Source organism: Aristolochia californica, unplaced genomic scaffold (assembly GCF_029961685.1).
Source record: "Aristolochia californica isolate CCGP_79_NKW_82.1479 unplaced genomic scaffold, dmAriCali1.0.hap1 SCAF_9, whole genome shotgun sequence".
Taxonomy (NCBI): Eukaryota; Viridiplantae; Streptophyta; class Magnoliopsida; order Piperales; family Aristolochiaceae; genus Aristolochia; species Aristolochia californica.
This window is the reverse complement of record NW_027182290.1, coordinates 2,067,684-2,092,402: the sequence shown is the minus strand read 5'-3', so window position 1 is coordinate 2,092,402 and position 24,719 is coordinate 2,067,684. Positions and strand designations below refer to the sequence as shown.

The window sequence follows — 24,719 nt, the reverse complement described above, 5'->3', positions numbered from 1 at the left end:
TTAGATAGTAACATGTCATCTCAGTTTAAGAGAAGAAAAGTTATCACTTCTACTGCTTCTCCTAATAAGATAAAGAGCAACCTTGAAGTTTCCTTGCCAGTTTTATTTTCTTCTGGTTATTTCATGAAGCCTTCCTTGAAAGAATTGGCAGCTCTTGAGCTGGCTGAACAAGACTACTGCAGTAGAGTAGAGGATTTTACTGTTGGAAGGGTGGGCTATGGGCATGTCAAGTTTTTTGGAAAAACTGATGTGAGATGGCTGGACTTGGATAAGATTGTGAGGTTTGGTAGACATGAGGTTGTGGTATATACTGATGAAATCAACAAGCCTCCAGGTGGCCAAGGTCTTAATAAAGCGGCTGAAGTTACTTTAATACTCCAAAAGAAGTTACCAGTTTCAGATGGAGCCAAGCGAGATAGGCTTCTTAGATTATTGAGAAACAACAATGAAAGGCAGGGTGCTAAATTTGTTTCTTTTAATCCTACAAATGGTGAATGGAAATTTTCTGTTAGTCATTTCAGTAGATTTGGACTGAATGAAGAGGAGGATGATGATGATGACGATATTGTCATGGATGACACTTTGATTCAGGAGCCACAGGGGATTGGTGGGGTTGATGAATTGGAAGTTGGTGAGGAACCTCAAGTGGGTCCTAGTGGAACTGTTTTATCTCACTCTCTCCCGACTCATTTGGGGCTGGATCCTGTCAAGATGCAAGAAACAAGAATGTTGATGTTTCCAGTAGAGGAGGAGGAAGATGTTGAATCCTCTAGTAGGGAGTATAGGAGGACAGGTAGCACAACAAGTAACAAACATTTTCCTGGGCAATATTCTTCTCACAAGACTGGTCAAAAGTCTAATCCGTCAGCTCTGAGGAAGCCACCACAGGCCTTGCTGGAATACAAAAATACTCCTGAGTTGGATTCATCTAAGAACATTCTTATGATCCGGCAAAATAGAAGTTTGCCACTTAGAGCAACAAAAGTAGAAGGCTTCAAACTGGACTTGAAACAAGAAACTCCTATAAGCAATAGCCATTCTAGCAATATAGTTGATGCTGCACTATTTATGGGAAGATCCTTCCGTGTTGGGTGGGGGCCTAATGGCATCCTTGTTCATACTGGCAGACCTATAGGCAGTACTGGGTACAAAAATACATTGTCTTCTGTAATCCATCTAGAGAAAGTTGCAATCAATGAAGTAGTCAGAGATGAGAGTAATGAAGTAAAAGAGGCGCTTGTCAATTCTTGTTTTGTTTCTCCACTGGAGCTCCACAAGTCAATAACCCATGAAACTGCTGTTGTTGTGGTAGATTCCTTTAGATTAAAGCTCCAAAAGCTCATATGTAGTCGTTTAACACTGCCAGAAATTTGCAGGGAGTATATTGGGATTATCGAAAGGCAGCTTGAGGTTTCTGGCTTGTCTGCTTCTAGTTCTATGTATTTGATGCACCAGGTCATGGTGTGGGAGTTGATCAAGGTTCTGTTTTCGGAGAGGGAAATAAGCAGCCGATCAAAACCATAGCATGTGGATGTTGATGTGGATGTAGATGTAGGTGTGGATGATGGAGAGGATATGATGGATGATGTGAAGGATGGTTTGAGGGATTTGGATCCTGAGGCCTACCCTCTTGTTCGCAGAGCTGAGTTCAGTTATTGGCTGCAGGAGAGTGTTTGCCACCCTGTGCAAGAGGAGGTGAGCTCTTGAAGTGATTCGAATGATTTAGAGCACATATTTCTTCTTCTGACTGGGTGACAGCTGGATTCAGTAGTGGAGCTGGCAGCATCCAGAGGAGATGTCAGAATGGCTTGCTTATTGAGTGAGGCAGGTGGGTCTATGGTAAACAGATCTGACATGGCCAGACAACTTGAGATATGGAGAACTAATGGATTGGACTTCCGCTTCATTGAGAAAGAAAGGCTTAAGCTTTATGAGCTACTTGCTGGTAATATCCAAGGTGCTCTTTCCAATTCCAAAATTGACTGGAAGAGGTACATGGGCTTGTTGATGTGGTACCAATTACCGCCTGATACTCCTTTACCAGTTGTTATTGGCTCTCATAAGCAGCTTTTAATAGAAAAAAGAGCTCCATATCCAATTCCAGTTTACATTGATGAAGGACCTGTCAGAGGTGCCCCAAAGTGGAGCCCTGGTGATCGGTTTGACCTCACATACTATCTCATACTCCTCCATGCTGATGAAGAGAAGGCTTATGGGGTTATAAAGACCATGCTCAGTGCCTTTGCCTCCACACTTGACCCACTTGATTACCATATGATTTGGCATCAGAGGGCCCTTTTGGAAGCAGTTGGTGCTTTCACTTCAAACAATCTTCATGTTCTGGACATGAGCTTTGTTTCTCAGCTTCTTTGCCTTGGACAGTGCCATTGGGCCATCTATGTTGTTCTCCACATGCCACTCCGAGATGATTTCCCTTATATTCAGTCTACTGTTATCAGAGAAATCTTGTTCCAGTACTGTGAGTGCTGGAGTTGGCTTGAAATCCAGTGCAAATTTATTGAAGATCTAGGTGTACCATCAGAGTGGCTGCATGAGGCTTTGGTATGTTATTTGCTCTGACATATTTCTCCCTCCAGTGATTTGCAGTATTTTTAGGATTGTGCTATTAATTACTCTGATCTGTGCAGGCAATATATTTCCAGTATCATGGAGAATTGGCTATGGCATTAGAACATTTTCTTCAATGTTCTAATTGGCAAAAAGCTCACTCAATTTTCATGACTTCTGTTGCTCATACATTGTTTTCTTCATGTGAGTATCTCATCTACCACATATTTATTAGTCTACTATTGACCGTATGTACTTCACTTGAAATAACTCTAGCTAGGGATAAACAACTTTGATGAAAGTTTGATGCATTGTAACATTAATAATATATTATTGTTTATCTATAGGTAATTCTTTTTTATCCAGGTAATTGAAAAATACATTTATTGTTCACTTTTCATAGTTATCACTGTAATGTTAAATTGGTATCAGATTTTTATCTAATCCATCAAAGTTACATTTTCTCTATTTCAAAAATCAACTTGTGAAGTTGGGTAGAATCCTTGCATAAGTGTCTGAAGTTCTTCTTTTCTTGTTTAAGCTTGCTAACATGTTAGAATGTTCATCTGTTTATCTGGATTACTACAGTCTCTTTGCATATCGTGAACATTTCTTGAATTTTTTCATGTATTTGATTCAGCTAAACATTCGGAGATCTGGAGGCTTGCAAGTGCCATGGAAGAGTATAAGTCAGAAATTGCAAATTGGACATTAGGTGCTGGAATTTATATTGAATTCTATGTTCTAAAAAGTTCTATGCAAGAAGACAGCACAACGTGTGAACTGGTAAGTGACACCTGGTTGTCATGGTGTATGGTATGTTCTTATAATACAGAAAAATGTTTCATTTTTCAGTTGGCTTATATCCATTTTGATAAGATGGTTAAATGCCTATTTTCTTAAAGAGGCTAGTTGTTTCTGTCAATAATCATCAACAAAGACCTTCATAAAAAATAAAATAAAATAATCCTCAACAAAGTTCTTTCAACAATAACTTTGTCATGATCATCAAATTATAAGTTCAGATGGTTCATTGCGAATTACAGTTGTGATTGAATGAGTAACTAGGTCTTGTTTATCCATATAGACAAGTTCTATTCCTTCATTGTTGCACAGATAGTTTCTTTGCTGTAAATAGGAATCACAGGCTTGTCCCACTTAGGGTGCATCTTTATTTTAGGACAGAATCATCCTACCCATGTGTATAGTCACTTCTGATTTCATCTCGCTTCTTGTTTGAGAATGGATCTCACATCACTTTCTTAATTCAAACAACTAGCTCTTGATCATTATGTATGTTTGTAAATCGCTTCCTGTAAGTATGTTCAAGTAGAATTTCCTCACTACCGCTCTGAACCCTGTTATACTGGAACTGTTATCACCTGGTAGGACGGCTTTTTCTATAATCTGGAACTGGTCTATTTGTATGACTTTGCTTTAATTCTAATATTTGCAGGATTCTCTAGAGAAGAAAACCGAAGCTTGCAGACATTTCTTCGAGTGCCTGAATAAGTTGCTTTCAGTTTGGGGAAACAAATTTCCTGTTGATGCAAGGTACTTGCCGCCATCCTGTGCACAGGCACATAAAATTTATACTTGAATATTGAAGGCACATAATGCATATTAGGAGTGTCATCTAAAACATATTGAGTTTAACACCGTACATATCGGTTTTTATGATGCTCACTCCTGGGTGGCACTCTTCCGGTTCTTGCTTTTGTTGAATGAGAGCTGGAGTATTGTTCTTAGTGTGTTATGTCCAATCCTTCCCTGCTTCCGCTTTTCGGCTGTCTCGGTTGTCGAATTAGCAAAAGGTCTGTTTTGACAACAATTTCTAGCCTGCGAATCTATAGCCACCTGTTTCTAGTTCTTACCATTACATCCATCATTTTTTGTCATGACAGCAGTGATTCTTTAATAGTCCTATGTGGATTAGTGATTACAAAAATCTTAAGTTTATTATTTGGAAAAGAGGTTTTTGACTAATCATTTTAGGAAGGACCTTGGACCTAACTTTACACTTTGTGCATTTGTTTGTGCTGATTCTGTTCCTCGACTGCTCATCCCATTCTTATTTTTTTTCCAGAGCAATGCACTCGAATATGGCCGAGGAGCTCTGCGGCCTGCTTTTGCCGGACGGTGGAGAGAACTCAACACGAGAAGCGCAACTGGCCTGCTTTGATGCAATGCTTACTGCTCCCATCCCTGGGGACCGAAGATCGTGCCATTTACAGGATGCTGTTTCGGTTTTTACGTATTTTCTTTTGGAAACGGCCCCATAGTTATCTTCTTCCTTCTCCAATTTTGCTCATGCCATGTGTTACATTGGAAGTTTGATGTAAATAGATTATGGCTTCCTCATCCTTTCCCATCTGTTATTCCCTTTCAGGGAAGGGATTAAAATTCTTTACTTATCTTCCCAAAAGAATAATTTTACGCTAACCAAAGATTTATTAGACGAGAAAGAGTTAAAAGGCTGTGAAATAGGGTAAATGCGTAAATTTTATTGGTCAAATTTAACTTCTAAAATTCGACATCTCAGGTCATGTTTGTGTCAACCAGAAAGGATTTCTTAATTTTTCATAAGCATCCAAATAAGTGAAAAGAAATTTTTTTCTTTTCTCTTCTTGTGTCTTTAACTTTGCTGGAAATAACGATAATAACCTTACGTTTTCCGTCTCTATTTTACGTGCATAAAATGGGATTCCAGTCACCGGCTTTCTAGCCCTTTTCGCCTCTTCTGCTTTCGAAATCTTTCTTTCTTTGTCATGGCGCAGAAGCGGAAGCTAGACGAATCTCTGGACCCGGTGCCTGACTCATCCTCCGATTCCGACACTGAAGAAGAAGACATTGGCAAGGTCCTGGAGCCTTTCAACAAGGAGCAGCTCATCGACCTTCTCCGCACGGCTGCGTCTAATGACCCTAGCCTAGTCTCCGAGATCCACCGCGTGGCTGATCTTGACCCTGCCCACCGCAAGCTCTTTGTTCACGGCCTTGGATGGGATACTACTTCCGACAAGCTCCGTACCTTCTTCACGAAGTACGGAGAGCTGGAGGACTGCAACGTTGTTGTTGATAAGAATAGCGGGAAATCGAAGGGCTATGGTTTCGTACTCTTCAAGCACCGTCGGTCGGCGCAGAAAGCCCTAAAGAATCCTCAGAAGAAGGTTGAGAATCGGATGACTGCCTGCCAGCTGGCGTCCATGGGTCCTGCCGCTACTGGACCGAATTCGCTACCTCAGGTGGCTCAGAATAGTCAGGATACGTTGGCTAGGAAGATTTATGTGGGAAACGTGAACTCGGAAATTTCGGCTGTGAAACTGCACAGCTTTTTTTCCAAGTATGGTGAGATTGAAGAAGGACCTCTAGGGTTTGATAAGCAGACGGGGAAGTCGAAGGGTTTTGCGCTTTTTATTTACAAAACGGCTGAAGGAGCTCGTAAGGCGCTGGAGGAACCGAATAAGAACTTCGAGGGGCATCAATTGTACTGCCAAAAGGCTACTGATAGCCACAAAACCAGAGCAGCGGCTACCGGTACGACTGGACCCGCCGCCATTCAGCCTGCTACCGGGTTCAGTAATGGCCCAGATATGGGGGCTTCTGCGTCTGCAGCTTTGTTGAGCCAAGGCCTTTTCGCCGGTGCAATACCATTTAATCAGGCGGTCCCGCCAAATCATGCTGCTCTGGCTGTTTTGGCGGCTGCTGGGCAGAATCCGGCTGCATTTGGGATGTCGCCTGCCATGATAGCTGCTATGAATCCGGCTTTTGCCGCTGCTATGAATCCGGGTGCGATCACCCATGGAGGTCAGCCTGTGGGCCCTGCAGTAGCTCCCGGTTTGCAGGGTTATGGAATGGGAAATACAGGGTATCAAAATGCTGGATATCAGGCCGCAGGATATCAAAGTGGGCATAATCACCAAGCAGGAAACTCTTACCCGGCTAATACCATGTCCCAAGCTACCACGGGACCAAGGCCTCATTCAGGAGTAGGACCTATGGGAGGATATGTGAACCGCTAGGTATGTTATTTGTTCCGCCAGTGGATGAGGTTTCATTATCTGAATGCGTTTTCTTCCCTTGTGTTCAATCCTTTCCTTTTTTTTATTGATGATTTTTTTTATATTTGTTCGTTACTTTAATTTTAGTTTCTTTAAGTTTTTATGTTCCTCTTTTATGATTCTAATGTTTTCTTACTCTTTTCTTAGTTTGATAATACGCAAGGTGCTTATTCCTGCCGTTTAAAGAAAACGGCAAGTTTTCGTTGGAGCTCGGGGATGAACGTGTTCAGGCTGTGGGAATTAACCGGGGGGAAAGGAATGGGTTTTTGGCTTTTGTAGGTTTTGTTGATGGATGTATGGATTTTGGATTTTCTATGGCTTTATTGATAGTTTTGCTGGTTACATGTATTAGATGATGGAAAGTGCATAAGATGGTCTTCATTTTAGATGAAATTTGGGAATTGTTCCAGATGATTTTGGAAGGCTTACCGTTTTATATTTATTTGCCTATTTGGAATCATTTTTATGGTAATCGTGACGATTATTTTTCGGAATTTGTTGTATTTGATTTAATGCGAATGTATCCCTTGCTTAAAAAGAGCTTTCACAAATGTATTTCGTTAGTTAAATTTCATATTTAAGGCTGTGTAAACCCCGCAGTGAAATGGGTTTCTAGTTTTCTTCGCTATCTTGAGCTTGTGTAGGCTTTAGGTTGCATCATGCTGGTACCATTTATTGGGATCTGTTTTCCTCAGAGTCGGTTTGAACCGAGACCATTTTCATCTGAATGGTTTGACAGAATTTTCTGTGTACCAGTGATAATTATCATAGTTGGTTAACCTTGAAAAATCAGCCAAATTAATCCCATGTCTTCAATATGGTCAGCTCTGACATTTCAGATGATGGTTATCACTACATTTTCAATGAGGACATCATGTGGTGAGAAGTCAAGCTCTGATCGATCCCTCCTATAAATTAAGGGTATCACCAACCCCTTTTATCTCCGTGTAAGTACCTCATCAAGAGATTTATTTTTATGAATCAATTAATTGATACATCATTATTTGCATAGATGCTTATGGTGAATGGTGTTAGGATGTTATTCCAGCCCTAGCTCAAATTTTCTTTGTTGTGTAAATTGGTAGGCAATATTGTTTCTTTCCTCTCCACTCTTTCTTTCAACCATTCTTTCTGTGTGTGGTCTACTGAGGAGTGTTTTTATTTGATTGAAACGCTTTGAGACAATCTTGCTTGAACCAATTGAACCTTTTTAGGCTTTTACAGAGATTTAGTTTTAGGTTGCCTTCATGTTGTAGGGCAATTGGTGGTCCTGTTGTTTCTGTAACATTTCTGATTGACTGGATGCTTATGCTTCTAGCATTGAAGTATTTTGAATAGTATCATTGTAGAACCAGTATGGCTGAGCTAAATATGGCTGACTCTTTAGCTCGATTAGACAATACTTTGATTTTAGGGAGACCTTCATTGTAGGCCTCCTTTCTGGTTGCATTTCTGGGTTTTCTTTCATTGCTTGCTCTCAGGGTAATTCCTGTTCCTTCTATTTTTCCTAACGATATTTTTCATTGTTCAATAATGATATTTTTTCGAGTTAATTAGGATTGATAACTCCTCTTGTTGATGCAAATCATTGAAATTTACAGCCATCTGAGTTCTATTTAAAAGAGAATTTATGTGGGCTTTTCAACTGACAAATTTTCTCAATTGTGGTTGTTTCTCTCACTCTTTTACTATATATGAATAAGCTGGATTGAAAAAAAAACTTAGTTGATATGAAATGTATGTCTTTTACATTTTACTTAAATCGAGTGTGGTTTTCAAATGTCCTGTGTATGAACATTGTTTATTTTGTTTAATTTGCTATGAGTGTTTGAATCAATTATGTCTGGTAAAGCTTGAATCCAATGGCCTCACTTTAGCAGCTGCAGGTCGTGTCCATTGTGACATAGGATGAAACCACCAAAGGAAGCTAAACAAGGTGTTATGAAATTTCTTAGACTGCTTTTACCTGCTGGCTGGGCCAACTCTTGCATTTTATGTTGAGAGTTGCTTTTCAGTTCTTTTGTTCTTGCTGTTACGGGCTTCTTACAGGGTGGCAATGTGTAATAATTTGTTTTGTTAAAAATGGACTAGTCACCTGAGTAATAAATTAGCCAGTCAGTAGTGCAAGCATTCCAGAAAAATTAAAGGAACAGTAAGAAAAAAAAGTAAGGAAGAATAGATAGTACATGAAGCTTAATTGTTGTCTTACTTCGAATTGGTTGCTGTAGATATGAAAGGAGAAAGTGTATGAGCATTATAGAAACTTGAGCTAATGCACAAAATGAGTCATCTTAACAGGAGAAGCATATTTCTTCTTTGGATTTATTACAGAAATTAGTGATTACTAATAAAACTCAGTGGTTTCAATCTAGCCTGCTGTGAAGAATAAATTTGACATGATTTTGAGTTAGTTATCTGGTTATTTCCTGTGTATTAGGTGCACTTTCTCCCTAGTTATATTTTATTTTCAGAAATTCCAGTGAGAATATCATTTTGTGCCATTTCGCTGTATTATATAGCCTTGCATCATGATGGTGAGAAATTCTAGGCTGTGTGGTTATAATTTCTGTTAAATATCACTTAAGTATTGGTTGAAGATTTTATCAGATGCTTTTGGTGTCATTGAAGTTTTCAGTTATGCTATTATTTTTCTCTTTTACCATTCAGTTGAATGCCTTAGGCTTGTTTTTCGTCATCAACTACTTAAAGTGAACTTCCTCAAAGTTAGAGAAAATAAATAGAAATCAAAGAGTTCCTGGTAAAATTGGGAAGAAGGGGATGATTATTAGTTAAATGTAATAGAGTTCTTTTGACATTCTCTTTAATGTTTTAAACCTAAAATCAAAATTGCATATAACTGGGTTCGACTTTTCAAATTTCACTAAGTGCTATATGGAGAGCATTATAGATTGAATTAGACAGCCAATTTGAATTGCTATAAGCCTAAGATGTAGTGAATCTCTTGCAGCTGAAGTCTTGAGGCATTTTGACAAACCTTTATGTGCAGAGAGTACCTTTGGATTCTGTTTTTTTTGTTATTAAGCTCTTGTTTTTATGTTATTCTCCTCTTGAAATTGTCATATGCTCTTCCACTTCAGAACTGAAATCTTTATCACTATCTTCCCCTTTTCAAAGTTCACATGTGGTAGATGTAGTCTGTCACTGTCATAGTTGATGTCAGAGGGATATTGCAGTTATCTTCTCCTTGTATGCTGGGAGTGCTGAATTTATTCATCATCAATTCCATTGCCCAGTCTTCTTATAGTTCTGTTTATATGTTCTTGTTATTATCTAAGAACTATGGATAGTAGTGAAAGATCTTCAAAAGCTGGTATGTGCCCATGACAGTTTTAGGGTGTATTATATGTAGACGTATACTCCCTAGTTGTATTTTGGTGCCTTTGAATGGAGAAAAATGTTAGGTGATAAGATGGGACAAATTTGCTAGGCTCTACTTGAAAAGGGGCTGAATGAAAATTTTGGGCTTAGTTGCCTATCATATTAATTTGATTTACCAAAAGACCGTTCAAAATTTTACTTTTTGGTGGTGATTTCTTCTCAACCTGCTCAGTGGGTTGTACCATGGACTTTTGGGTACTATTCATGTGAAGGAGTTTGGTGCCGTAAGACCTCATGAATGGTTTTGAGGGATCCCTCTCAAAGCCTTTAAGAACATGCTACTAGAGCATGGCAAGAAAGCTTGGCTCCTTGGAGGCTAGTTGATCTTGCATTGGCCATTAATAGCCAGTGTTACTATTTCCCTTCTTTTTAGTCTTATGTAAATTAGTTGCTTAACTAATTAATCTGCACTTTTTTTTAGGGTTTTTATCTTTGGTTTTTGGCTTTTGGCTTTTGGCTTTTGCTACTCTTTGACCATCTCAATTTGTAAAGTAGTTGCTCCTATTTTATTTTGAGCAAGTCCTTTGTCATCATCCAAGTGGGTCTATTCGCACCTTTCTAGGTCCATAAATGACTAGTCCTTTCCCTACCTACTCGGTGGAGTTTGATGGTCTTGATCTTGGGTGGCAATGAGACAAGCTGAGCCTAAGTTATGGTAGGCTTGGGCTTGACTCAAGTCGTAACCAGCTTTTCTTGGACTCCTCATACACGAGCTTGAGCTTACCTTGAGCAAGATTCTTGGGGGCCAAAGCTTGAGTGAGCTCGAATGTCCTCTTCCTTCCTCCCAAACATCAACTCTACTTATGGAATAGGAGGATGCAACTAGGGTTGGCATGGAGCCCAATTGGGTATGTGTTGGCTTGGCTTGGTTTTTACTATAGGTCGTGCATGGTTGAGATTGGTTTGAGAGCTTGCGAGCGAACTCAAATAAATTAAATAACAAACTAAGAGCTAAGGTGGAGATTAGCGAGTTAGTTCGGAAATGCTTGTTCAAATTTCAATTTTTGCTTATAAAAAAAATGAATGCGCTGATTGCGCATTCATGCCACTATCAAAGAGTACATTATTAATTTTTTTTGGGCGAAATCTATATTCTTTGTTTTCTTTGGTAACTAAACTTGCTTTTAAATTTGAATCAAGGATGTGGAGTTTTGAGAGTTTTAGGTATATTCCTCTTTATTGTTTTGGTGAGATCTATATTCTTCGTTTTCTTTGGTTACTAAACTTGCTTTTAAATTTGAATCAAACATGTGGAGCTTAGAGAGTTTTAGGTACATTCCTTTTCTTTTTTTTTTTTTTTTTTTTTGGTGAGACCTATTTTCTTCGTTTTCTTTGGTTGGGAAACATGCTTTTAAATTTGTAGCAAAGATGTAGAGTTTAGAGAGTTTTAGCTACATTCCTCTTTTACAAAACGTGCTTTTAAATTTGAATAGGAGTTGAGAAAGTTTTCACTACATTCCTCTTTTTTACTCCTATTTCTTCTTATCCTTTACCTTTTCCCTCTCTTCTTCCTCTTCATTTTATGTTTTTCTTATTGTAGAGGAGGTGGTTGCTCCCTTATTCTCCCTCTGCTCTTTGTTAAAACTTGGGCTCAAATTATGGTAGGTTCAAGATCAGCTTGAACCCCAACCACTAGAGCTCAAGCGTATACATGAGGTTTGCATCAGCTTGACAACAAGGAGGGAAGGAATCTAGGAGGGGTGGCATCGCCCCTCTTAGAGCAGAAAGAGGGGTAGGGACCTCTCCCTCTCTCCTATTTTATTTCAGTTTTGATAGAGAGGAGAGGAAGGGTGTGATCCTTCTCTCTCTATACTGGGACATGAAAAAGATAAAAAGTAAGAGAAAAAAAGAAAATAAGGAAGATGAAGAAGAGAAAAGGCTAAAAAAAAAGAAGAAGATCAAAATAGGGAAGAGCACCAGGAGCGTTTGCTTGGAACTTTCTTTGATGTTGATGTTCAAAATTGCCAAATCAATAAGAGACTCCATAAGAAATCTCTCTAAATTCCACAAATTGTTTTTGATCCAAATTTCAAAGTAATTTTGGTAAGTGATGAAAACAAAAAGATTAAAAAAAAAAAAAAAAATTGTACTTTCTGATTGTGGCATTTAGTATGGAATCTTGCTCTGCAGTATGAGCTTCATACCGAGCTGGCCCCTTTGATATGATGAGAAGAAGCCCTCTTTTTCTTTTCCTCTCCTACTACATTTTTTTTGGAACTGAATTGCTTGATAGTGTTGTCTTACCCAAAAAAGGTACCACAGCAAGACAAAAGGTGAGATATTATCATGATAAAAAAGTGATCTATGTCTATCTATTGGTAATCATGTGATGCTGGAATCATCTTGTCAGTTTGATGACTTGGGCATCCATAACGCTTTCTACGAATGTATAGAGCCACCCATCAAATCATATTTGACTTTTGAATAAACTACCATTTGGCATTTAAATTTGGAATCTTCATCTCGTTTCTGAGTTTGTTGCATAAAAATGTCAAGCCGGCTTGTGAGGTTTTGAGCTGAGCTGGACAATACTCAAGCTAGTCTTGGCTCGATGCTACCCTTACTCTTGGCGTTATTTGTGTTTATTTGGTGACTTCTAGTTCATATAGTCTTTTGGTAGTAGGGATGGGCATGGGTCGGGTTCGAGGCAGGTTTATGAAAACCTGAACTCACCACTTATTCTTGAACCTTATACTTTTTCCTTGCGGAATTCTGTGATTGGGTTGGAAATCTGACGACATTCCCACCTGATATTCCTATTCTCCAGCCCCTCCCCATTATGTTCCTGCATTCTCAGCCCATGGCCCACTATCTTTTACATAGGTTTGTAAAAATTTAAAGAATTTAAAAAATGTATGTACAATATTTGTAATCAATTATAAACAATAAAATCCTAAAGTTACATAAAAGCCTACAATATGGAACAATCAAATTATATCCGTTGAATGTGCCTATTCCAACAAAAATATCTTTTTAAACACATCATTTGTAAAAATGTAAGAGATAACTATGTAACTAGACCTTGTGGGGCGAGAGGGAAACACAGTCCTCTGAAAATCAGGTTGAGTATCCGTTTAACCTAATCCTTGACCATCTCTAGATTTAGTTGTACTAGCTACCATAGTGTGGTGCTTCTTTTGTTAGGATGTCAATGATTTATGGAGTTTTTGTTCTGTTTGATGATAAGTCATGTCAAAATCCTGATCATATTTGAACAAGCCTTGTTCGATTTTTCTGAATAGTCAATATCAAAGCATTATGTCGGGTGCATGTGATAGCTATTTATGCCGTTTCCACACTTCTGGACAAATGTTTTATATTTGAAAAAATGTTACTTTTTTTGGAAAACACTTTTTTAAAAGAACAGCATATGTCATTTCCATCAATGCCTTTAATGGAAGGAGTGATTTTATTTAAAAAACATTTTTTTAAAAGAGAAGCTCTGTTTTAAAGAAAAAATAATGCTGTTTTAAAGATAAGCACCATTTTTTTAAGTGAATCATTTTTGTTTTTTTCGAAAAGAAAAGACACTGTTTTTATTAAAGGTGTAGGTAGAAATGCCATAGGGGACAGTTATGTGTGCTTGATGTGAAGCTTTGGTGTGATAATCCCTTATGAGTAAGCACTGTTTTTTAAAGAAAAAAGAAAAACACTGCTTCCACAGAAGTTGGTGGTGGAAAGGGCATAAGGGCAATCACGTGTGCTTTATGGTTTTAACATGACAAGCCCTTATTGGCTGTTCGGAAGGTTTGAATAATTTCTTGTTTGGATGTGATCCGGATTCAGAGAGGAAACTTAAAAGACTTGAAGACTTACGGGACAAGATGCATGACAGATTAAATGGAAATGTGACTGCCAATGGATAGACCGTTGCTTCGTGCTGCAGTATTTTCCTCAACTTGATCTCTCAGCTTTGGTAACTTTCTTCTGTTGTTTTGGGCTCAAGGGTTGCCCTAAACTTTTTTTCCCCTAGTTGATGTGAGGTCAAGGGCATTGACCATCTGGAGACACGAGTTAATGTTATGTCAAATGATTGTACAAGTTTTGTGATACCGAGAATGGAACTGTTAAACACCTCCTCCATTGCTCCTCTTGTGAGCTTTGAAGGTCCATTTGTTTGTTTGGTATAAGAGCATGCTTTTATATTTCCCCGGGTTTCTCTCAACATTAGTTGTGTCAATCTTCATTTCAGTTGGAGTTAAAAGGGTAAACACTGAACTTTGGTTTGAGGTGGCTTTTTGGTTCATGTGATGAAATTATCCTCCTCTCTTACTCAGGGTCGATTGGCCACAGGTGGACTCATTGAGGTGTAGGTGAAGTCTTCCTTGGGTCTCTCGAAAGTAGAGGCTGATTCATGGTGGTTATCAACTAGTGCTCAGATGCTTAGATTGCCCTTTTAGAACTTTTGGCCAAAGCAATCGGTCTAGTTCACTCATGGGCTGCTACTAGTCTCATGGATGCTCTTGCAGGAGAAGGGGGGGTATGGTCTGACTGTGACTCATTTTGAGATTGCCAGTGACTGCTTGGGAGTAGTTTTTGTGGTATTTTATTGTTTGTTGCATCTCCTCTCTTTCTTGGCCTTACTAAAATCCTCATACTTAAAAACTGAATGATAATCATTGCTAAACTTAGCCTTAATCCTTAATCTTTTATGTGGTTTTGCATATCTATGAAAATATTGATCTCCCAAAACAATATGCTCAATATATGATTAGATCCGCTTGTTGGTCTTCATATCTGCTCCTTTCTGTTACTTTGAGATAATTTTGTGGAGTTTTTTTTTGAAATGTAACTGTTTGGGTAAATTTCCATGATTATGCTGATAGATTATCTACATCATTGTATGCTAGTGGCAACCCACCAATTTTGTTGTTGAAATTAGATATGATTTTGTTTTTTGGGTTCTGTCTATTGGTCTCCTGTATGTTAATATTTCTGAATTAATCACGATATATGGTGCTAATTTAAGGAGCATGCATTTAATATTTCTGAATTAGTCCCAGTATATGGTTTATCCAATCTATTATTTAACAAATGGAACCTGCATCTGTGGTTTGATCTTTTATGTATATTAAGCTTTGGGCGACTTCGGTCTACTGATGTGAGTTTTGTTGATGTCGTCAGCGTTTTGCAGATCCAGACGTGTATGGGCGGGGACAAGGTTCTGGTTCGCTACCCTGTTCATTTTATCGTAATACATGTAGCTTCTTTTAGGTTAAAAGAGTTCTAAGAGCTGCTTTTTAAAAGGGTAAGTAGTCCTGGGCTCTGGGAGCAATGTTTTATTTTGTTATGACCCTGGCTGGGAAGAAGGCCGAGTGCCATCGCATCTATGAGGAAAATAAGATGCTAATGACATGATTTAATCGTATGATTTAAGACTAATCAAACTAAACGAGAGACTAAAGCGTTACTCGAGGTTGTCTTTCAAAACAATTCGTTTAAAATTTCTCATATCTGACATTGCTATTGTAATGCAAATCTTACGGAGAAAGCATATACGTGGTTCTCGCTTTAGCTAAAAATGAAGTCACTTTTAGGGACTGAAGCCAGCATCTGTTACAGAGTCGGGCTGAACGTGAACGGTTCTGGCAGTCATATATCTGCGACAACCATCTGAACAAAAGGTGCTCAGGTAGTAATTATGAGACCCATATTATTAAAGGACAATCTAGTAGTAATATGTCAACAACCAATAGTGCCGCTTATGCACAAGAAAGTGAAACTTCATTCCTTTTTCAGTAGTCGGTAGACTGGATAAGATTAGTTGTCTGCCGTCTCTGGTAAAAGAACAAAATTTCACTTAAAAAGATCTCAACAAGCAACCCAAATCCTAAACTCTCCTACCCTATTCCCTAAAGAAAAAAGAAACCAGTAGTTTCAAGAAAGAAAAAATAATGTACAATGAGACTGCTACCAGTCAACTCTTGTTTATGTGTGCGAAGTAATCTCGATCAGCATCTGCAAGGCGGGTCTGGAACGTGGTCCACTCACTTCTGCACCTCTCCCTTACCTGCAGTTTCCAGAACGACAGTAATGAAGAATCAGGATGCTCTCATTAGTTCAAGAAATAACACCAGGAAGAGACAGGTAGGGTTGGTCTATTGGAAAGAAAATCACTTCCAAGAGTGTTTGTAATTAGAGAGCCTATAGGTTCAATTGTTGCAGGATAAATTACTATCTAGTGCAAAACAACAAGCCAAACTCTCTAATAATCTAATTAATCTACCTTTTTTATGGTCCAGTGAAGTTACAATGAACAATCCCTTCAATTAACCAATAGGAATTTCTTTTTTTCTTTTTCAATGGCTTTTAGTATTACTACAAACTATTAAAGCATTCGTACCCCTTGCCATGCAGGTTTCCCCTCTTCAGGTCGACCCTGCAATTTCAGCACAAGAATATCATATTACATTGAGATGCCAAGAAGACTATAAATGCATTTCCGTATTAAATTGCGCAGAGAGGATCATCCCTAGGCATACAGAAAGCAAAACATGCTTCTCTATGAGTGCAAGAGTGTGTGATATGATGACTTACTTGATTTCCAAGAGAAGGAATGACTTGATGAATGATCCATTGTTGGTCCACAACACCAATCTTTTCATGTGCAGGCTGCACAGACAGATTAAAAAAGCAACATGTCATCTAAAGCATGGAAATCCAGCCAGGTTCCTTAAAAGAACTGTGGTAATTCATTTGTAGAAAGATAAATTGTCTGAAGCTTATATTCATCAGATCATATAAATTATTTAGTTTACAAAAGTATAGAACAATGGATACAGAAAACCAGGATCAGAACAGCTCACCTCTACACATCTTCTTAATGCAAAATCCAGTCCCCATCCATGCACCAAATCATTCTAAAAAAGTACATATAGATATTCACTGGTTAGGAATATTATCACAAACATCTATGTTATGTATTCATTCAATTGTCGAGATCAACCTGTATCATATGCCAAACACATCGCCAAGCATTCCGGGAAAAGACTGGAGCCATAATCTCCACAAAACTGGGAAGGACCAGAAATGAAGGAGTTGAGCTACAGCAGAAATGAGAGAGAGAAAGGAAGAGAGAGAGAGAGGGAGTACGCTGCGCAAGGAGGCAAACGTGGGTCAGAGCACCAGCCAGGTTTCTCTGTGGTGTTCCTGAAAATAACCACAGCATCTCATAAAAAACACATACATACAGGAGTGTGTGCAAGTGAATAAACAATTTTTAAGAGATGCAACTATAACTCCTACTTGTGAACTTCACTATTCCCTCTTCGTTTGGTCATTTCCCATGTGAGACCTTTATTTGGCTCCAGTCCTGGCTGAGAAATTTCCAAGCCATGTTTCTTGACCAGTTGAAGATACCTGTTTTTTTCATAAGTAAACACAGATAAGAAGGAATGGTGAATAAAGATAACCTAACCTAAAAGTGGCAATTTTGATGAGTAATCTAAAAGAGCACTCACTTCTCAGCATTAAAGTGTTCAACTCCAAGGTCCTCGTCCCAAATAAATATGTAGTCATATGCTGCAACAACACTTGGGTGTAAAAACCGCTTGGCATACCACCTGTGGTATTTTTAAATACACTTACACTTGGTTGAAATAAACCCAGGAAAGAAGACAATATAAGCTACTGAGTGTGGTAGTTCTTGCATTTGAATCATGAACTGGTCGTCAGCAATTTAAAAAGATTAAAAACCAAAAAGCACAGATTCAGAGGATGATCATGAACAACAAGATGTTGCAGATCAACACCTTCAGACACCTTGTGTGCCACACAGTCTGCAGATCTTAGTACAAGAGACCAAGTAATAGAAATACATTCAGCAATATCAGAGATCTCTCAAGAATATTGCTGAATCTCCATAGAATTTTTTCTTCTTCAAACACCAAATATGACATTAGTTGATCTCCTTCAATAGTAAGACAACAAGAAAGATTTTTGTTTAAATTTTTAATCCACTAAGAAGGGATCTGATTTCTTAATATGCCAACACATGTCACCCATTTGAATCCCTAAAGATACCACCACATCCTCCTGGATAAGGGTGTCAATTTTACTTGTTTACCCGAGTTTTTGTTTTCCGTTAATAAAACGGAACTTTAAGAAAATAAAAATCTTCACATTGATATGTAACATGATCTTTAGTATTTGTTAATGATTCTGTTATGCATCTAAGTGACACAATATGTTGTTATAGGTTTTTGTGCATCCTATAATGTGATGTTATTTTATTAGAGATTTTTTATTTTGAATTTTTTACTCGCTATTTGTAATCACCCATCTTACCATTCAGTAAAAAGGTAAATCAACAGTATATGAAATAACAGTAATATACATCTTCATTCAAAAAAACAAAAATCTGACAGAACAGTCTATAGAATAAGATATTAATAAATAGAAGGGTATATGAGATACCTGTTCAATTTATATTCATTTACACCCCTATTGGACCTGGATACTCTTTTGAACAACCATCAAATCTTAACTTTATTGACCCAATAGGTGGAGGAATCCATTCATTAATATCCACATGCTGATGATAAACGAGATAAAAATACTCCCCAGTCTCTATGTATTATTACAGCACCACAAAGTTCTTTAACTTATCTATTAGATCAAGCCGCAAATTGATGCATGAATAATTTTCTCAAGACACATCTATAAAAGTGCACTTTTTATTAAAATTCCATCATTTCACTCCCTCCATGTATATCAAGGTACGTGGTGTTCAACTCGGCAAATTGACCCACGACTTGGCTGGGTCAATCTGCAACTCAGCCAGATCGACGCATTTGGAAGGGGAGGGTTGAATTGGGCGGTTGGACTCACCCCTTCTATTCTGGTGAGTCCCCCCTTGATGCGCCTCGAGTCCTCCTGAGTCCAGAGAGTGACCCAATCTGAGTTCCTTTTGCAGGTCTATGAGTTGGTTCCTGAGTCCACGTCAGAACACCATGCTGTGGAATGAAAGATATGCAACCTCACCACATAAAGAGGACTAAAACCAGTTTATTTTTTTTGCCAGAGATGATTTTAAAGAGAGAAAAACATTGTTATTCAATCACTTGCTATTCCAAGAAAAACTAGTTAAAAAATTGATTGACCAAGCATCTTATTTTTGTACCATTTCGTTTGCTTTCTTGCACTAACATGAATAGCACGCTTTGACCATTCAAACTGATCCCATTCACTTGTCCGACCATCATAATGAAAAAGCAAGATGGTAAATTCATCAGAAGAGAACTGCAAGGTAAATACAAAATACACATGTTTTAACAATATGGCATAGAGAAAATTGTGATTTGACTGTCCTAAAGTAATTAAATAAGGTCTTCAATTTTCAACTACAACAGACAAACCTTTTTCACTGCAGCATTGATATTATCCCTCTGATCAAACCCAACAGTGAATGTCACTAGATACTTTGGTCTAGTAGTCAAGTCCTGTTAGAGAAATGGAATAGTTAACATCACATATCTAAGTAGTATGCCTAGCTTTGGGATCATGAAACTGTTAACTTTTTTTGAGAAAGATGAAGGTTTATTCCAGTAACAAGAAATACAAACTACAACCAAGGATCATGAAGATGTTATGGTATTACCTCATTTGGTTCTCCCCATAACCTGCGCAGGTAGAAATCAGTTTCTGAAACCACAATTCCAGGAGGGAGTAACTCTGCTCCATGTGGATTTGAGGGAACATAAATCTGGATACAGGAGGTTGTTAACCAGTATAATAATCATTTTTATAAGCATACACAACTAGCTACCTGCAAACTACATTAGTTAGCTGCAATTCACTATGACTGGAAAGATAAAGAAAAAGAGCAGCTCCTTGCATTAACTTTTGTTCATCAAGCAGCACCCAAAAGCAAAGGAAAACAACTTGATTTGTAAAAGAAATGAAAAATAATCTGCTCTTGGTAGGATATACAATAGCGTGAATGTGGTGAGAGAGAGAGAGAGATGTGCCTCTTTTTACTGATATAGCTTTCAAACACAAATCTTTGATTTTTTACCTCGCTTAGCATTATGTAAATTTTATTTATATTTTATTTTGAAAAGACTACGTGAATCTTTAAACTGGTACTGCTGTCATCATTGGCAGGCAAATAGAACTAAGAAGAGGGGGAAAAAGTAACAAGGATAATATTGTACTCAACAAAAAACAAGGATACTTTCTTACGTTTGGTGGGTAAACTGGCGTCTGCAACAAGTCTTATCTCATGGTTATATCATATCAACTTCAAAGAAACCTTTCAGTTTTTATTTTTTATTTTTTGTGCCTCCATCAGAATCATTAAACCAATGTTCTAGCATATCTGACGAGGAAGAATTGTCAAACAACCAGACCTGTTTCATGGAGTGTTCTAAGAAGCAAAGCCAATAAAGGACACAGTTTACTGAATCTCATAAAGTAAAATGTTTAACATGAACAGGCATCAGCAGAATCTGGTAAGTTAAGACATGGGTTAAAAGGATCAATACCCTTGAATTGTCACTTGTTACAGATATGCTATTAGATCCGCTGTCTTGGGCAGGTTGAATACTATCATGATCAGTGGAGGAAAAAAGGCCAGGACGGAAGCCAAGCTGTGAAACAAAATACTTGCTTGCACTTTAGTAGGAAATATTGGAAAAAAGGTAAAACTAGTATTTGAGGTCTAGGTTGAGATAAACAACAGAAAATCAATAGATGATAGTACACAGAAGTACCTTTGTGACACTACTGTTTGGAAATGACAACCCAATAAAGAATCCAAACAGGACCCCCAGGAAGGTTGTAACAAAAAGTCTCGTGTTTTCGTGCTTCTTAAGGAGTCCACTGGAAAAAATCATAAAAATATAACCACCACCACATACAGAGTATGCTGATTTAAAGTTGTATCAGACAAGAAACAGGAATATAGCAGAAAAGAGAGTTTGTTCAGAAACCTGCGATGAATACTACCCATATTGGTGCAAGTGACACAAAATTCCGAAATCCCACAAGTATTGGTAGTCAACCAAAAGAATGCTCAAGCATATGACTGCACAAATTTTGGAGGACTTGCAACATTCTTCAGCAACGACTAGTAGTATTTCTTGGTATCTACCAAGGTTATTTATCCACAGTGAGATATGATGCCTGACATAAGACGATATGGCAGAATTGAAATATCCCATAGCAAATTAGCAATGGAGCAGCATGTAAACATTTTGAATGGAAAGCGTGGGTATTTAAATAGTAAGACGATATGAAGAACTAAGAGAAATATAAACAGCAAAAGAGGGAGATAATCCATGATGATAGACAGTCTTGGGATCAGCACTATAATTGAACAGATCAAGAACATTCAAGCAAGGTGAGTGGAAGAAGTGCAAACTTAAACATAAATTCCAGCCTGAGAAATTGGGGGAAATAATGTTCTGCATGACGAATTAAACAAACTTTACACAAGGTGGAAGCCACAATTCTGAATGATTTTTTAAAAAAATAAAAAATCATAAAATCTTACGATGCTTCCAAATGGAAATGAAATTTTGCTAAGCAAAGAAAAACAGAGCAGTGAATATGCCATGTACAAAAGGACACCTCCACGTCAGGTCATTTAAAAGTTCCAGAAATGGTGATCTTCTGCCAATTCAACTTGAACTCTATCATTCAAAATTATTGTTAAGCCTTCAATTCCAATCAGCGCAAGACAAGAGAAAGTTCAGGAAGAACTCATTAAACTTCACTAAAGCAACTAGAATATTTCATATTGACATGAGGAAGAAGAAACCAAAAGCAAGGTAAAAGTTGAAATACATATCTGGCATTGGATTCTAGACCTGTCTTTCAACTACTAAAAATTTACATTCGAGACAATTTCATAACAGATGACTTTGATAACGTAAACAACAAATCCACAGCAGAGGTTAGTTGAAAAATCTATAAAACTAAGTTATTCATAAATTTACCAAATAATTATGATTTGCATGCACTTCCCTTGTGTCATGATCTCTCTTTGCAACGAGAGATGATGCATCACTTGCGACAAAGTACTCAAAACAAGAGCATTAGCAACTCCAGTCTTTCAAAGTAAATGCAAATAGCATATGCTAGGATTCTGACCCTACTGCAAACAAAATCCACAAACTGGATCTAGCAAAAGCAGGATGTAACACACATCTCTCGTGAGAAAAAAGTCATAAAAATTTTCCCGAAAATCAGATTAGTAACTCACAGAAATGTCCGCATACCATCACCAAATACCAAAAGAGAGAATTTGAATGCCGCCAAGTACGAAAAGACACAAACAACAACCCAACCACATCCTAAGTGAGAAATAAGTGGTTTCTACCTCACTCGATCATCGTTCCAGAAACTTTAAAACGCTACTTTACATTTTATAAGCAAACAAACAGAGATACAAGCACGAAAATCGAAAAAAAACCAAAAAATAAAAAATAAAACGTACAAACTAATCCAAGTTCCAACATTAAAAAACATAACAACGCTAAAAATGACGCACAAACAACAAAAAAATCAAGCGATCGAACCTCTCAAGCACAACGAGCAGATCACTCACACCTCCACCAGAAAACCAGCAGACATCTGTACGTCCAGAAACTAAAACTGCTAGCAACTTCAAGGAAATTCGAATAAATCACTAAAAATGAACTTACTATTTCGAGCCCCCGATAGATCTTTTCCTCGATCGATCCGCCAGAGACAGAGAGGCCTTAAGAGTATCAACGACAAATGTTGGAAATTCAAGAGGAGATCGACTTTTCCTTGTAGGAAACAGAGAAGAAATTTGAGCTCGATTTCGTGCAATTTGGAATACGGAAATGTTAGTCTAGTCGAGCGACAGAGACAGCGGAAATGCCACGATGGCAGTTTTTGAACTCTTAACTACTTGGGTCCACCTGTCTCATGATCATCGCCGTTCGCTCCTGTTTGTAATCGGACGGTCAGATTTGTATAAACCTAAGCAGACTGGACTGAAAACAAATATTAAAAAAGAAGCGGCAGTCATGTTAGCAGCTGATAAGCCCCTTATATCTTATTTTTATTATTTAAACAATTTTTAATTCGAGATAAAATCTCAAAGACCCATATATGCTACATATTGATTAAATATGTATTAAATCTTAAGATTCTGATTTTTGAAGCATCAATATGGTAGTTTAAAATATTATATCCCATTTTTATTATTTAAAAAAATGAGATAAAAATCTTAAAAGTCTAATATGAGACTAGTTCATTCTAATCACATAAAAATGGTGAAATTGGGTTGTTTCTCATTTTAAATGAGTTTAATTCATCTCTTTTCTTTTGATTTGAGAGTGTCAGTCTCATTACTAATATATGTAGGAGCAAATTTGATCTCGAATTGGCGTGTTTTAGGATCGGGTATTTTTTTAGGATATAAAAGATTATAATATATGTGACATTTATAGGGTTACATGGGCATGTAATTTGTCATTTAAGGCTATGTTGGTACCCTTAAAATCTAACAAGTATTTAAACATCTTAGATTTTTTTTTTATTATTGGTTATATTTGGTGGAAGCAAGCCTTTCTAAAGGATGAAGTTTCTTTATCTCCTGAGGTTGATTTTTCCTCTTATTCAAGGCAAAACCTTGCTAATTGCCATAATATCTATGGAAATTTTCAATGCCATTTTTTGAACATTAATCATTTATGGGCGTTGGTTGAAAATTTATATCTTAGGAAAAGCTAAAAATATTTTTCCTCGGATACATATTTCCAAGAAACCTTCAAATAAAATCATATTAATGCCTTACTAGGAAATGACCGCAAGAGCTACCACCCTTCTACCAACCTCTTTATCACGATAAAAAAAGGATAAAATGTTTTTGCCCAGTTACTTCTTTTCCAGTTGCATGGATGAAACGGGCCTTTTGCCCACAACTACAAGGAGGAATTGATCACCAAATAAGCAAATGAGTCTGAGTTGGGTGAGGCAATAAGAATGATATATTAAACTATTTTATAGTTTTCTTTATTTTTATTTCTACAGTTATTTTTGCTTTATTTATTACTTAATTATTTTTTTTTGTTCTAGACAAGGTATTCTTCTAACCTTAGTGTATATTCCACATAAGTATGATATGGAAAACTAGTGTTTCGATTTTAATTATTTAAAATATTATTAAATTAATATCAATATACTTTTAAATATTATAGGGCTAGCTGCAATATCTGATGTTGACATTTGTAAAATATTTACCATAAGAGAGATTGTATTTTTTTTCTTATAATTTGAACATATCTAATGAATTACTTACCATCTTTTCAATTATCGAACTTGAAAGAATTGGATAAATCTTTATCAGTATACCCGAAAAAAAAAAGCTCTTTGTTTGCACGATGACTCCGTCGATCAAAATAAGGTAAGAAGCCTTGTCTTAATCATATTCAACCAATAACATTGGAAGTAGTCTCTAATCTTACAAACCATACCATATGAAATAATTATTTAGACAAATAACCTATAAAAAAAGAGAAATAAAAAATTTAAAACAAAAAAGGCCAATATCAGCCAAAAAAAAAGAGAGAATGTAAGCATCTTCCCTTGTTAACAAAGGGCATGAGCCTCTTCTTATAAGACAAAAAGCTTTACCTGCTTCTTTTTGTACATGACTTGAAACATTATATACCAATACCAGATATAAATATTCTTGCTTCACCTTACCTGCATCTTTTA

General features: G+C 37.3%; 2 protein-coding genes and 1 pseudogene across 8 annotated transcripts; 2 read left to right on the top strand and 1 right to left on the bottom strand.

The window, feature by feature from the left end:
- The first annotated feature begins 12 nt into the window (after positions 1-12).
- Positions 13-4,931, top strand: LOC137940154 (nuclear pore complex protein NUP96-like; annotated as a pseudogene).
- Positions 4,932-5,288: 357 nt separating this feature from the next.
- Positions 5,289-15,435, top strand: LOC137940985 (UBP1-associated protein 2A-like). 5 transcript variants are annotated; one of them, XR_011110347.1, is made up of 4 exons: positions 5,289-6,587; positions 7,452-7,573; positions 14,303-14,505; positions 15,150-15,435. XR_011110347.1 is itself a non-coding variant. In XM_068786154.1 (2 exons), the coding sequence occupies exon 1, from the start codon at positions 5,337-5,339 to the stop codon at positions 6,585-6,587; it is 1,251 nt and encodes a 416-aa protein (XP_068642255.1). In that variant the 5' UTR covers positions 5,289-5,336; the 3' UTR covers positions 15,150-15,435. The 5 variants fall into 5 exon arrangements, 2 of the variants coding, with proteins under 2 accessions (XP_068642255.1, XP_068642254.1); XR_011110348.1 differs by lacking the exon at positions 14,303-14,505 and adding an exon at positions 8,504-8,562; XR_011110346.1 differs by lacking the exon at positions 14,303-14,505.
- Positions 15,436-15,661: 226 nt separating this feature from the next.
- On the bottom strand, positions 15,662-22,848 carry LOC137940319 (uncharacterized). Of its 3 annotated transcripts, XM_068785313.1 has the most exons (16): positions 22,673-22,848; positions 20,957-21,149; positions 20,738-20,846; positions 20,510-20,614; positions 19,624-19,728; positions 19,382-19,465; positions 19,147-19,265; positions 17,486-17,587; positions 17,271-17,384; positions 17,118-17,174; positions 16,972-17,038; positions 16,832-16,885; positions 16,563-16,637; positions 16,369-16,404; positions 15,940-16,035; positions 15,662-15,802 (listed from the first exon to the last, which is right to left on the bottom strand). In XM_068785313.1, the coding sequence occupies exons 2-15, from the start codon at positions 20,974-20,976 to the stop codon at positions 15,943-15,945; spliced, it is 1,140 nt and encodes a 379-aa protein (XP_068641414.1). In that variant the 5' UTR covers positions 20,977-21,149; positions 22,673-22,848; the 3' UTR covers positions 15,662-15,802; positions 15,940-15,942. The 3 variants fall into 3 exon arrangements, with proteins under 3 accessions (XP_068641414.1, XP_068641412.1, XP_068641413.1); XM_068785311.1 differs by having other exon boundaries at positions 15,662-16,035; XM_068785312.1 differs by having other exon boundaries at positions 15,662-16,035; positions 20,957-21,113.
- Positions 22,849-24,719: the final 1,871 nt, after the last annotated feature.

What these genes read in the sequence shown, in the direction of transcription:
- LOC137940319 (XM_068785311.1), bottom strand. Translation starts at nt 20,976, where the DNA reads ATGGGTAGTATTCATCGCAG. An exon ending in CAAACAGTAGTGTCACAAAG is followed by an intron (nt 20,615 to 20,737) that starts GTACTTCTGTGT and finishes TTTGTTTCACAG; the next exon opens with CTTGGCTTCCGTCCTGGCCT. An exon ending in CGTTTGCCTCCTTGCGCAGC is followed by an intron (nt 17,039 to 17,117) that starts GTACTCCCTCTC and finishes GGTCCTTCCCAG; the next exon opens with TTTTGTGGAGATTATGGCTC.
- LOC137940985 (XM_068786154.1), top strand. Translation starts at nt 5,337, where the DNA reads ATGGCGCAGAAGCGGAAGCTAGACGAATCTCTGGACCCGGTGCCTGAC.